General features: G+C 36.3%; 1 protein-coding gene across 2 annotated transcripts in view; it reads left to right on the top strand.

Moving 5' to 3' along the window:
- Positions 1-848: 848 nt before the first annotated feature.
- The window catches only part of OLFM3 (olfactomedin 3), a 199,636-nt gene continuing 185,814 nt past the window's right edge, over positions 849-14,670 (top strand). For both annotated transcript variants that reach the window (XM_053592282.1, XM_053592280.1), the window contains exon 1: positions 849-1,222. In XM_053592282.1, coding sequence (XP_053448257.1) covers positions 1,154-1,222 — 69 coding nt within the window. In that variant the 5' untranslated portion in view covers positions 849-1,153. The remainder of the gene's footprint in view (positions 1,223-14,670) is intronic.

The raw sequence follows: 14,670 nt of genomic DNA, 5'->3' as shown, positions 1-14,670 counted from the left end.
TCAAAAGAAACGAAGTTGCTGAAGCCTAGTTAAATGCGGCAGGGGAATGAGACAGTTGTTTGCCATTAACCCTTGCTTTGTACTTGTGAGGCAGCTGGGCTTCCTCGTGAGCTCTAAAATTCAGAATTATTTGATAGCTTAGAAATAATCACTTTTTCCACCCCACTGTCGTTTCTCACTGGATTCTTCCTCCGATGTAAACACAAGTCAGACTAACAGGAAAACTATATTTCTGGGTATCACAGTGAGGGGAAATATTTCAGTTGGGGGAGCACTAATGGAATATACCATGTATAACTAAGGGCAAAAATAAAAGTCACCGTTTACGTGTATTCATGCATATCCAGATGACCCACAGCCTTAGATGGATAAATACCCATTAATGCCTACCCTAAAAATACTATTTCAATAGGCTATTCATAAATAGCAATGCACATCTATCGATTACCACGTACATCTATCATAGCTAAAAATCGTGTGCCTCGAATAGAAAACATACAGTGATAACGTGTAAGGCAAACTTTGTTTAAAACACTAAATACGGTGTCAAGTCCTCTGTCAATGACAGCAGAAGGTTCCAGCGCACTATTGGTTTCATAATCCTGGCTCTGGCTGACTCTCTACCTCTCTGCAGCTCAAGTTACCAGCAATGCCGAACTGGAGCGTGAGCGTCAATCTGTGTTTGGTGAACAGATTCCCCCTCAAATTTCCCCCCCGAACCCCCCAGGAGCTGTAGTGATGTCATATCCGTCGTCCAGGTCTCCACACCCCTCTCGGCAGTCACTCCCTTGATCTTTTCCTTAGGTCTAAACTTTTGAGGTGGGCTGGTTGGAGAGCCTCGGGGGAGAGGGCAGCCCGGGGCGGCGGGTGGGAGGGACTTCAGCACCTCGGCCAGCGCCCAGTGCAGCTCGGCCCGCGCTGCTGAACTCCCGGACTCGCGGCTCCGAGAATGCCCGCGGAACGATCGCCCCCCAGGGCGGCTGCCGCTGCTGCTGCCGCCGCCGCTGCTGTTCCTGCCGCCGCCGCCGCCGCCTCAGCCTCCACGCTGCTCTGACTGGCGGGCGGAAAGTGCGGCTGACGGGGGAAAGGTCTCCGCAGTGTGAGTGGAGCGGCCGCAGAAAAGAGTCAAGAGCGAGCGGAAACCCCGATCAGAATGCAGGCGACGTCCAGCCTCCTCAACCTCCTGCTGCTGTCTCTGCTCGCTGGATTAGATCCTTCCAAGGTATGGGCAATATTTTGACTCTTGTTTGACATAAATGTGCAATATATAAGAAAACAACCCCAAATGCAAATGCATATGCCAAACACAGCACTGGAGACAGCTCTTGGAGCTACCTCGTGTGCCTGGCGTCTCCCCGCCTTTGAAAAGAGAACAAGGTGAACTACGGGAGGAACAGCTGGGTCCTCCGGGTAGAGTCCTGCCGTGTAGCGGGAGGAAATGTAACGTGTGCGGGCAGCGGCAATGCGGCTCCCCTGGGAAGGGAGCTGATTCGGGGGCCAACTGCTTCATGTTCTATCCTGAAGTCGGACAAGTAATGCAAAGGAGTTTAGCCTTGAAACAATGCAATTTATAAACATGCGTTAGGCGATGGTGAACCATTTCTTTGTTGAAATCCCGAGCGTTTTCCAGCTGAACCTGGTCAGTAAGACTCCCATCGCAGACGTGCTGCGGTTTGTGTCCAAAACATTTGGGAAGCTGCTTGGAACACACACAGCAGAAAAGCAAAGCGATACTTTCTGCCATGGCTGAAAGGCGTTGGTGAAAAGGGGCTTGTTTTCTGCTTTCCTTTGATGAAGGAAATTAGGGGGCACTGGGGAAGTTCTCGTTATCAGTGTTAGGAAACAGGAAGCGAGAATCCTATCAAACCAAACGGCAATGGGAAGAGATGAGTTGTCTCATAGCTGTGGAACTCTGAAAATTATCCAGTACTATCAGCTAAAGAGAATGTTGAACTCCCTTGATAAAAAGACGGGAAAATATGGAGAAGTATTTTAAGCAATGCATGGGGAAAGTAGTGATGGCAAGGAGGTAATTTGAGAGCTTCATCACTAAGAAAATAATAATTATAGGGAGTAAGAGATAAGGCATCTGGTCAAAAAGAATAAGAGATGCAATTCATTATTTTACTCATTTAACTTCACAACAGCAACTTGACACTATAGGAAAATGAGACCATGCTATCAAACCAATAAAAAACTGTATTTAAAATATTATGAAGTTATTTTTAAAGCTTATGTCATCGTGTAGTGTAGAGAACTTAAGGGTTTTTCATCATTAAATAGAACTAAGATGTAACCAAGCATAGTATAATCCTGTGGTTATACTATGGGTCTAACATAGCATCTAGTGAAAACTTAAAATCACGTCATACATACTTGTGATTATTTCAATACACTTTCAGATGTAGGCAGACCTCATAAGAATAAAATTATTTTATTTTAAAACCACGGTTGGACTGATGTTGTGATCATCAGTACCATTTTAATGATCTTAACAGCACATGTGTATACTAAGTGGTAGTTTTAAGGCATTTTAAACTTCAGTAAAAATGTCGATTTTATTTTTTCTATCTTTTAAATCATGTTTTCATCTTTTTGCCTCTGCACCCTATAGTGACACATTCTATCTACCACCACTCTCATTATATGATGTTGTCTGAAAGTTTTTGAGCACATTCTGTTATATATCTCATTTGAAATATTTTTCATAAAATACTTTCTAAAAGTGAAGTTAGTCATAGAGTTACTGCAGAAAAAGTCACTTAAAGTGAGTTTGTCATTTTATAAAGTGAATTCGAAAAGTAGAGCTTCAGTGACAATTGTGTGTGATGTGATTAGTCTGATATATTTAATGCATGAACATTTTGACTGTTTATAGCCCTTTTTTCTAAAATTAAATATGTAGTTAATCTTTTGTTAAATATAGAGATCAATTTCCCAAATAAACAACCCATGTTTGGTCAATACAAACTTTTCTAGTTTTAATGCGTTTATTTCTCCAAATTCAATGCTATAAAACTTTCAGCTTTCTTCCGAATGAACTATGGATGTACAATTGAACTGAAATCTCTAGAAAGGGACTACATTAACTTTTCAAACTGTCTATGTCAGCTTCTAGATACTGTAATACAGCACGCAGAGAACAAAAGATAATTTTTTCAAAAGACAATACTTTGTTCTATACCACAGATGATATTACAGAGAATATTAAATGTTCAGAGCGAATAATTTTAACGTTGTAAAAAGTTTTTGGACTTGTGCACCAAATATTATTTTATAAAGGTGAATAGAAGCTACTTTTGAACATGTTATCAAACTACTTTGATCACTCAGAGTGCCATTTATTATAAATGGCATCATTTTTCCTCAAAATAACTGTCAATTAGGTTATAAACTATAAATTTAAGGATTTAGAGTTTGAAAATGAAAATTCATAAAGAAAAATATATCTGGTGACATGAAATTAAAATCTTAAGAATATAATACCGTTAAAGCCCCAGTTTTTGGAAAAATTAGCAATAATTTAAATGGTGACACTTAAATGAACAGAAATCCTAGCCAATTACTTTTTGCACATGCTAATGTTGTGACGGGTGTATGCCACAATTAAATTTCCAAAAAAATTAATTCAAGTATTAAGTTATGTTGTTACTTTATATTTATTATAAATATATTGTGTATATATGTATATCAGTACATATAATCATACATGGATACATAGAAAGTGGGAAAATAGGAGCGCTCTTAAATTGATTGGTTTTCTTAATAGGGAATTTCATATATATCAAACATTGGATATTTAAATCTTAGAGATTTGCATATTAATGTAATATTTGCATATTAATTTAACAGAAGACAAAAGGTTTTTTAACAGTACCAATTCTATTTCATGGGAGACCATTAATGTTTACATTTATAATGGCTTTTTTTTCTTTTTGTGACTGAGGCTTACAGACGGAATATGACATTTTATAAAGTGCTTACGTATCGCCATCTTATGGTAAGATAAGTTACTTGAAAGTCAATTTGGGTTTTAATTTTTTTAAGAAGTGAAAACTTCATTGCTCATAGGGTGAATTTACTTTCAGTGTGCACTTGCTTTCTTTTCTCTCATTGATATTTTAGAAAATTGGCAAAATTAGTTATTTTCTTTCAGCAAAGGGAGGCAATTTGCTGCTAATTAATTATACCTTTTATAAATTGTCAATTTTTCTCTCAGGGAATGTATTTGAATCATGTGGTCTTAATGAAACTATATAAGTTTAAAGTTCCTTTTAGAAAAATTCAGGGATGTATCACTTTGCCTATTTTAAGAGACATCAGTTAATTTCACTTGTAATGGAGTGTCTGAATTACAGACAATATACCAAATAACATGCCTTAAGTAAAATTTTAAAAACAGAAAGTTTGTAGGAATATAATTATTGCTCAGTTTCATAGGAAAAGGGCTATTTCTATGCAGGAAATTCCTGAGGGTGGCTGCTAGATGGCATCTCTGTGCTTTTATACTGAAGGCATTGAGTTCAGTAATGACCTTGATAGTGTAAGAGTGGACTTTTTTCTTTTACAAGAAAATTTTTAGCAGATCGTTATTTGAACATTATAACAGAACGGTAAACCCTGTGAGTCAGAACCATGAATTTCTTTGCTCTGCAGTGCTGAACTATAAAGATAGGAGGATGTAAACATGGCTGTGCAGGTTTCAAGAGCATGTTTACACTGGAGCCAGACACTCGGGGAACAGTAAAAAGAGGTAACATGGCCATATCCGCACATCCCACTGCCTAGTCAACTGTAAAGGAGTCATACAGGTATGATAAATAGATCAACAAAATCTCTAGCAGGAGAGTCATGCTTAGACTGAGGAAGCATTCACTATCTTCTTACCTAGGAATATATTAAACTTGTCACCATCCTAGCTCACACAACAGACATTAAATATAACAATGATTCAGCAATAATCTCCAACACCATACTGGTTTTTTCTGTCCCAAACAATCCAGTTAATTAGAGCTCTTGCTCTGCATGAGACAATTGCTTTAAAGCCATGAAACCTGATGGGAACTAGGAACATTTCAATAATTATATTGTTGAAGGTTTTATGATGTGACAGGCTCTGAGTGCCTTCATGTTTTAGCTTTGTTAAAGAAAATAATCAAAGACTTATTGTACCTACAATTACCTTTTGTACATAAATCTTGCTAAAGTTCTTGTTACCGTTTTAAACAAAATTGACAAAAAAGCAAAACGTTGGGTAAAACTAACTGAAGTTATGGTCGGTTTGCTTTAAAACTCACCTTAAAAATATGTATTCTCCTGTTTTGCCTGTGTGCTAGACACAGCCTCTACAGCCTACAAAATAAGATCAACTCAAATTAGAACAGAAAATATGGATCAATGACATTTGGCAAGGACCTGTAATTATGCACTAGTAAACCCCGATATGGTAAAAACTGAAGAGTTCAAGGCAACTTATCTCTGTTTTGAAAGAGCAAATAGCTTCCTGCTCTCAGCTTTTCTCATCCTCCTTAACCTAATTAACTTTTATTTTGGAAAAAGTACATATCCTTTCTCCTGGCAACTTGAAAAGGTTAAAATGACACTGCTTTCCTTCATTTTTTTCTTTTAAAATTCTTATTCCTCATAACTCTGTGAATGATCTGATTACTTTACATCTGTCTACTGTGATGATCAATCCTCTGCTGTGAGGGAAGGAAGTATAGAGTGAGAAGTACTGGGGAGCGAATTCAGGGTCCCCTGGTTCTAATTTCTACTTTGGCTACTGCTGCTATCTCTATATACACAAGATGACTTGGGAGAAGCTGTGATTTCAATCAGATACCTGTACAATGAAGGGCCTCAATTGTCTTAAAACGTCTTTGTTAAACTCTAGAATGACTCTTTTTAATAGTATTTGATCCTATATCAAAAATAACAAATTCTTTTGTGAGTCCTTATATATAGGATTTTAAACTTCATGCGATCTGAGAATGAGCCTCTTTAGATAATACTATGAAATTTTCATCTTCAGCATTGAGCACCTTTAATTTCCTACCTTCTACTACACTGCTGTTCATCCTTCCTGTACCCAAACACAAGACCCATGTGCAGGCGTCTGTCCATTCTCCTGTCAATACTTTGTTTCCCCCAAAAGCTCATATGTCAGTCTAGTAGGACTGAAAGCCAACAGGTTTCCTACTTCCATCATAATTTTATTTTTTATTTAATGAAAAATTCTCTAGTGAAAAGGAAAGTGAAAACCTATTCACATATAAAAAGAACTGCTGGGGGTACTGAAGAGGTGTGGGAGGTATTTGGAAAAGCTACTTACAAAAGATAGAGTGTATTCTGTGGTTGACACTTAAGCAGCCACGTCATTAAGGATTTTAGACTTGGCGATTATTTTCAAACCTTCAAATTTAAATAAGGTGTGTAAAGAACAAAGGGAGATGCAAACTTGGGGAGAAAATTGACATCAGATTTACTTAAGTATTAATTAGTCATCATTTTAATGGAAAACAAAACGAAAGTTAATTGTCAGTAGTGAAACTGAGGACAGAGATATAAAGTTAGAATGTTGTCTTGGTAGGTTAGGTAAGATTACAGTGAGTTACTAGGATTATCTGTGCAATTGCATGTATATACTCGTGTCATTAAAGTATTAGAGCAATATCAAAGCTATTTAAACAGTGATTACTCTGGTTTAAATCTAAAATCTGATGTTGAAATCGTCATCCTTGAACATTTTAGTCTACCTAATATTGGTCATTAATCTACTCAATCTATATCACTTATTGATTTAAAATCTTGAATTTTTTGTGAAGCTAACATTATCATGATGTTTTAAATACTTTTTTTTAAGATTTTACTTCCTAACTACTATAAAAGCAGAGTCTAGACATGAACTTTTAAGAACTAATACAACTTTTCAATAGTCAGTTAATCTGTCTGAAGCTCAATTTTCACAATTATTGAATAATATGACAGCAGTGGAACTTTAAAATTATTGATGAAATTAACATATTTAGTGTCTATTTTGTTTTAGTTTCTTTGTGTGTGTGAAAAGTAAATTTATTTCAGGTTAATGTGAGGGTACAAACAACCAGTTCAAAATAATTGATTTTGTTAGGTTATGTCTTCCACACAAAAGGTGTGCCGGACGCTCCCACCCTATGCCAATTCAGTGAGAGCACCCCACCCCCGCTCCTTCTTCCTCCTTCATTTTCCCTCTCCCCAGCTTGAATTGAAATGAGTATTTCTCCTATGTGGGCATACCTTAGATTGCAAGGATGTGGAGAGAGAGAAACACTTTTATACTATACGTAGGACTGCAAACTAACACAACTTCTTTGGAAAGAGGTATGGAGAATCCTCAAAGAACTCAAATGAGACCTTCCATTTGAGCAATCCCACTACTAGGCATCTAGCCAGAAAGAAAAATTGTCTTATCATAAGGACATTTGCCCTATATTGTTTATAGCAGCTTAATTTACAATTGCAAAGATGTGGAATCAACCTAAGTGTCCATCAAATCAGGAATGGATAAACAAATTGTGGTACATGCACACCATTGAATACTATTATCCATAAACGTCTATTTTAAAACATAGAATTCTATGCAAATATTCCACTTACATCAATCAACCCAACAAATCTAAAGTCTATTATGTACCATATGTTAAAGATTTATAATAATAAAAAAGGCCTTCCAGATGGCATCCGTGGCTCAAAGGGGTAGGGTTCTGGCCCCATATGCCGGAGGTGGCGGGTTCAAACCCAGCCCCGGCTAAAAAAAAACTGCAAAAAAACAAAAAAAACAAAAAAAAGGCCTTCCTCTACTCTTGCTGTTCCCTCTTCTTTGCTTTGCAAAAAAGGTGGGTACTGCTTAAAGTTATCACTGTAGCTTCTGAGAACCAGCCTATAATTTTGGTCAAAACTCCAACTGGTCACCTTGCAAATTTACATCCTACTTACATTGGAAAAGACACTTCTTAAAAGTTCCTTAGAAAAAAATGTAAGACACACAGATTGGTTCCATAATTTCGAAGTCAAACCACATCAAGAAAAGAGCTTTTAACTAATCATGAAGAAAAGATCAGAAGGGATGGATATAGTTAGACAAAGAGTCCACCAACCAATAAAACTGCTTTTTCACCCAACATGCCAAATATGGGCTTCTCGTGTCTTTGCAAAATATGCTAATGAGAAAGTAGTTTAAATACTCTCAAAGAGTCAGAATACTATTAAAGAAAGAAGATAAGAAAAGGCATTTTCTCAGGCTACTCAATCTAAAAGTCAGAGGGTTACGGAGAAAAGGTCACATAAGGAGCAAAATGTCCCTCTGCCTTTGCTGGTCTTCCTGCTCTTCGCAACAGAAATTTCTTTCTTTTTTTTACTTTTTTTTTTTTTTTATTGTTGGGGATTCATTGAGGGTACAATAAGCCAGGTTACACTGATTGCAATTGTTAGGTAAAGTCCCTTTTGCAATCATGTCTTGCCCCCATAAGGTGTGACACACACCAAGGCCCCACCCCACTCCCTCCTTCCCTCTTTCTGTTTCCCCCCCATAACCTTAATTGTCATTAATTGTCCTCATATCAAAATTGAGTACATAGGATTCATGCTTCTCCATTCTTGTGATGCTTTACTAAGAATAATGTCTTCCACGTCCATCCAGGTTAATATGAAGGATGTAAAGTCTCCATTTTTTTTAATAGCTGAATAGTATTCCATGGTATACATATACCACAGCTTGTTAATCCATTCCTGGGTTGGTGAGCATTTAGGCTGTTTCCACATTTTGGCGATTGTAAATTGAGCTGCAATAAACAGTCTAGTACAAGTGTCCTTATGATAAAAGGACTTTTTTTCCTTCTGGGTAGATGCCCAGTAATGGGATTGCAGGATCAAATGAGAGGTCTAGCTTGAGTGCTTTGAGGTTTCTCCATACTTCCTTCCAGAAAGGTTGTACTAGTTTGCAGTCCCACCATCTAACCCCAGTGAGAATGGCCCACATCACAAAATCTCAACAGAAATTTCTAAAAAGTCGGCGAAAAGACTCTGACCCTCAGCCACTGTAGTTTTTCCACTGGTGTTGCTCATCCAGTGGCAAAACTACACTGAGTAACACACTAGATGATTCTTTCTTTTCGCAATTCAATCCATGTAGGTAATGTAAAAGGTTAAAGAAAAAAAAAAGAGGAAAGCAAATGTGTAATATCTAGGATAGACTCTATTCACGATCACCTAATATTAAGAAATGTATTAGTTCTAAAATATTTGAACACCATACCATGATGAGGTCTAACCTATCTTTATTACTTACCACAAGAGGTAGTAGATTTGTAGATTCTTTGGGGGAAATTCAAGATAAAGGAATAGCATTAAGACCATTTCTATCTACAGTACCAAGATAATGTGAACGACACTAATGCACATATGAAAAAAGGTTGCAGTAATAAATAATAGAGTTTTCTGAGAATATTTTTCTAAGAATGTTTTTTGTTTTAAAAACAAGCTATTATAAAGTGTGCATCACAGAGTGAGCTATGCCTTCTGTTGTTCTCAGAACAAACCTTCGAGGAACATAAATAAATTCAGGGAGAAGATTGCAGGTGCCATCGTAGTCATGGTTTTACCTCTCCCTGGAAAGGTCCTTTCCTTTTATCCATATGCCCAAAGTTTACCTCTATTTCAAGACATAATTCACATATCACTTCTTCCATAAAGTCTTCTCTGAAATTTCTCACACTCCAATACAGGATAATCTTGAAAAACTAAAAATGTCTAGAAGAAAAGAATCATCTTTTATTTATCTTTCTGCATCTTCAGGTAAAGGTACCATATCTGACACGTAATAGTTGCTCCTGAGCCACAGGTTGAATGTGATTTCTTCCCTTCCATCACACAAATTTGCAAAACATTTAATTTCTAGCCCCTCTTTAAAAAAAATTGTATTTTCTGTATACTTTCTACTCTCTTATTTACTGGTGTTTATTTGATTGTATCTCCCTTACTCAATTGGAATGTATTTATTGTCTTTGATCTCTTCTAATAAATTTTAGGGTTACATTCTTCGTTTTGGTCATTATCTGATTATTTCCTATCTAGCAACTAGCACAGTGACTTATTCAGATAAAATAGTTAATAAGTCATTTCATAAGTATTTTCGTGGATTTTTTTATTTCCTAGTTTGAGACTTTTCATCTCAATAGATTTAGGGGGTGCAAAGTGATGACGTTACATGTATGAATCGTATAATGGTGAAGTCAGAACTTTAGTGCATCCATTTCCCAAATGGTGCACATTGCACCCAATAGGCAAGTTTGGATCCTTCACCTTCCTCACACACTTTCTTCTGATTCTTAAATATCCACAGTTCCACTTTGTACTTTGTATACCCGCTGTTAACTTCCACTCCAAAGTGAGAACATGTGATATTTGTTTTCCTCTTACTGAAATACTTCACTTAGGATAAGTGGAGTATTCCTATGGCCTCTACTTCCACCTAAATTGCTGCAAAAGACATTCTTTTACTTTTTTGTAAAGTACGTATGAGTAGTATGGTGTATGTGTATGAATATATGTATATGTAAACAGATTTATTTATTTCATGGCGTGTGTGTGCATGTATATGTAAATCACATTTTCTTTTTCTGCACATCAGTTGATGGGCACTCAGGGTGATTCCATATCTTTGCGACTGTCAGTTGTGCTGCAATAAATACACAAGTGCATATTTTTTTTTGAGATAATAACTTCTTTTCGTTTGGGTAGATACCCAGTAGTGGGATTGCTCAATTGAATGGCAGGTCTACTTTTAGTTTCTTGAAAAATCACCCTATTGTTTTCCATAGAGGTTGTACTAATTGACACGCCCATCAACAGTGTGTAAGCCTTCCTTTTCACCATCTCCATGCAGCAGCTATTGTTTTTTGACTTTGTAATAATGGCAATTCTGACAGGAGGAATGTGGTATCTAATTGTGGTTCTCATTTGCGTTTCCTTGGTGACTAGCAATTTTGAGCATTTTTCATATGTTTCTTGGCCATTTGTATATTTTATTTTGAAAAAAAGTTTTATTCATAAATTTTGCTCACTTTTTTTCTTCTTTTTGCAATTTTTGGCCAGGGCTAGGTTTGAACCCGCCACCTCTGGCATATGAGGCCGGCGCCTTACTCCTTTGAGCCACAGGCACCACCCTAATTTTGCTCACTTTTTAATGGGTATTTTTTTCTTGCTGATTTGTTTGTGTTCCTTACACATTCTACATATTAGTCCTTTGTTAGCTGTGCACGTAGTTTTGAACGAAAAAATGAGTATATGAAAAATAAGTCAAGACCCACCTAATAAACTTCAAATCATTGTTTAAGTGAGGCATAAATGTAATCTTTGTTTTTGATCCTTTCTTCCCTTCAGGAGGGTCCAAACTTTTTTTTCTCTCTCCTGCACATTGGAAGAATAAGCATTGTCTTGGCTCAATGTTAAACACACAAACACTAACGTAGATGATTAACAAAAAAAGTCCACCCATACTTTTCGTGATACCTGACACTATAGATAAACATAATTCCTCACAAAATCAGCATGTGGCCTGCAGGCCAGAGTTTGGGCACACCTGCTAGACACATTGGGGCAGGAGAGTAAGACTGCTTTTAAAGCCCTCAAGGGCTGACAATTCATTTATCAGATTACTTATCTTGATTAAAGCTGAAAATGTATGTATCTTTAAATTCTATAGTAATTCACTGCCCCACACTACTATCTTTGGTGCTATTTTTGACTTGGCTAGATCTCTGGGATGCTATAACCTTAAGAATCCTATAATTTACTATCTATGTTTCCTAATGCTTGGTGGCAATGTTAGTATATCCTCATATTCCTTATTCCTTAGTTAGTTGGTTAGGATAACCTCTTTTTCCAAAGTGGCCATTTCATTTGCTTGAGCTCGTAAGTCTAAACACGATTCATGTGTACGTATTATATTGATTAGTTTGTAATATTTGGTTTTATTTATTAAATTAGTATGTTACCTATATTTCTCCATCTCTTCTAAATGACTGCACTATATTTTAAGAATCAAAAGTATTCTGCTGAAATTATTCTCCTATTAAAGCCTTATTACCTCCATAGTTGTACTATGTTGCAATATGAGCATGGTGGCACCAGGCAGAGTAATTTTTAATGAAAATATAGGTAAAATAGTGTTATATTTATTTGAATTTTAACATCCAGACATTATCAAAAATAAAATATTTTCTTAATTAACTATTCAGGTTAAAATGATCTGGGAAAAAAGTCAATAATAAATTTGTTAAACACCACAAATAAATAGCTGTCTGGATAACCCCAAAGGGAGAACGTAAATTGAATAGACAATCCTTTTTATTTTTCCAACTAAGTTGAAGGTGATTAAGAAGCATTATCCCATGATGATTTAAATAGCATTACTAGAGGGACCAATTCCAGATGGCAGGATTTCTTCAAACAGAGAATCTGTATTGGAAATGTTGATTCACTGGCACCAAAATGTCACTGGTGAAATATTGGCTTACAAAGATACCATCACTCCTGGGAATGATCTATGTCTACAGCTGCATAGGGAATTGTTTATCTGGAATTAGTACATAGATGAGTATTTTCACACCTACATAAGCTTTGTGGCATCATGAATATATTTTAGTACATATCATCATAGTACAAAATGAACTGAAATATTATTTGGCTCATGAATCACTAAAGACGTTTTATTATAATTTATATAAGGACATGGATACTCTCTCTGCTTTATAAATTGAATCATAGACATAGACAGAGAATAAAATGGATCTTGTTTGATTTCTATATACCTTAAACTGCTCAAGGAAGAAGCAAAAGGAAATGTATAGAGAGTTATGAAGTTGATGCCAAAAAGAGAGACAACTATTGTAATATAATGACCTAAAATGAGGCAGAAGATATTTGAGGGCAAGGAATTAAGTAAATAGAATGAATTTATGGTGACCATCATTGGTGCCAAAGCATCAAGTCTCCCCTGTCAGTCAAAGCAAGAAAAGACTCCCAGTCTAAACAATTGTCCTAAAACAAAAATAGAAATAAAACTTTAAGTGATAAAAATATGAATAAGTTTATATGGATAATGGCATAGAGAGGAACATGTTCAAATTTAGTTAAAAGAAAAAGAAGAGCCAAGAGGAGGTTTTTGTTTAATATCAGGGATGGTTGGAAGCTCTTAATGATGATGTGTCCATTTGCCGATATGTTTAAACATTTCAGTAAAGTTTATCGTTCCCTACCAATATGACACACCCCCTACATACATACACACACACAATTAATCTGAGACCTGGCTGCTCTTCTATTACTAACTAAATGCATTCATTTGCAAACAGGTCTCGTGAGTTCAACTGATTTTTAATATTTCTTAGTAATAAGAAATAAAAGGAAGGAAAAGACATGAAAACATAGTTCAGCTTCTTTTCCTTTTCTTACATCTTAACTCTACAGAGAGAGAAGCAACAGAATCTCGGCTGCATTTGTCCACTTGTACATCATCACATTGGAAAGGAATTTGTTTCCTTCTCAAGAGACTCAACCTAAGTGGCATTAATTTAGCATATAAGATGGAGATAAAAGAATAGAGAAACCATACTAAATCAGAGAAAATTGGACACTAAGTAAGAAATTGGAAAATTTATTATGTTGTGGACAGCTTAGTAAACTGGGAGTTATCACAGAAAAGCTGGAGCCTGACATCAGCTCTGCGACTGTCTCCTTGTAGGTACGTGGGCAACTGATTAAAGTTCTGTGGTTTCCATTTCCTCATGTACAAAAAGAGCATGCTGAACCAGCACCTGCTCTTTTACTTTTGGTAGATCGTCCAAAAATGGAGCACATTAATCTCTCAAAAATGTAGTTCATTATTTTTTTCCTGGCCTTCCTTCTGCTCTCAAGTTGTTTAAATTAAAAATAAAAATCTAAGCTTCTTCTTTTTGATACAAATAAAAATCACTGTTGTGGAGAAAATCATCTTGATCGCGCTGTATATATGTGGTGACAAATATAAAAAATAAATGTAAAAATATCTAAGATTATTTCACATCCCAAGCATTACAGCATATATAGCATGCATACATAGCATTCTGTATGCTTTCACAAATTTAATTGAAATATAAATGAGCAAATGGGATTGTGTTTCTACTATCTTGGCATGAAATTTAAAGCCAAAGAGACTCTTATAAGGAAATAGGCCTTATATGAATCTATATCAAATCTATATAAAAGTCAGGAATCTCCTCTAAAATATAACCAATGTATGTTTATCTAGCCTTTCTCTATTGTTTCTAACACTGAGGAGTAAGATTGTTTTCAAGGGATTTGGATTTAGGTTTTTTTTTAATTGAGACAGTCTCACTTGGTAGCCCTCCATAGAGTACTGTAGTGTCATAGCTCACAGCAACCTCAAACTCTTGGGCTCAAGTGACTCTCTTGCCTCAGCCTCCCTAGTAGCTGGACTACAGGCACCCACCACAACGCCCAGCTAATTTTTTCTGTTTAGTAGGCCCAGGTCAGGTTCGACCCACCAGCCCCAGTGCACATGAATGGTGCCCTAACCACTGACCTACAGGTGCCCAGCCTGGATTCACTTTTAATAAGAAATAATTATCAGAA

This window comes from Nycticebus coucang, chromosome 5, assembly GCF_027406575.1.
Source record: "Nycticebus coucang isolate mNycCou1 chromosome 5, mNycCou1.pri, whole genome shotgun sequence".
Lineage (NCBI taxonomy): Eukaryota > Metazoa > Chordata > Mammalia > Primates > Lorisidae > Nycticebus > Nycticebus coucang.
Note: the sequence above shows the minus strand (reverse complement) of the source record. Positions and strands in the feature narration are given on the sequence as shown.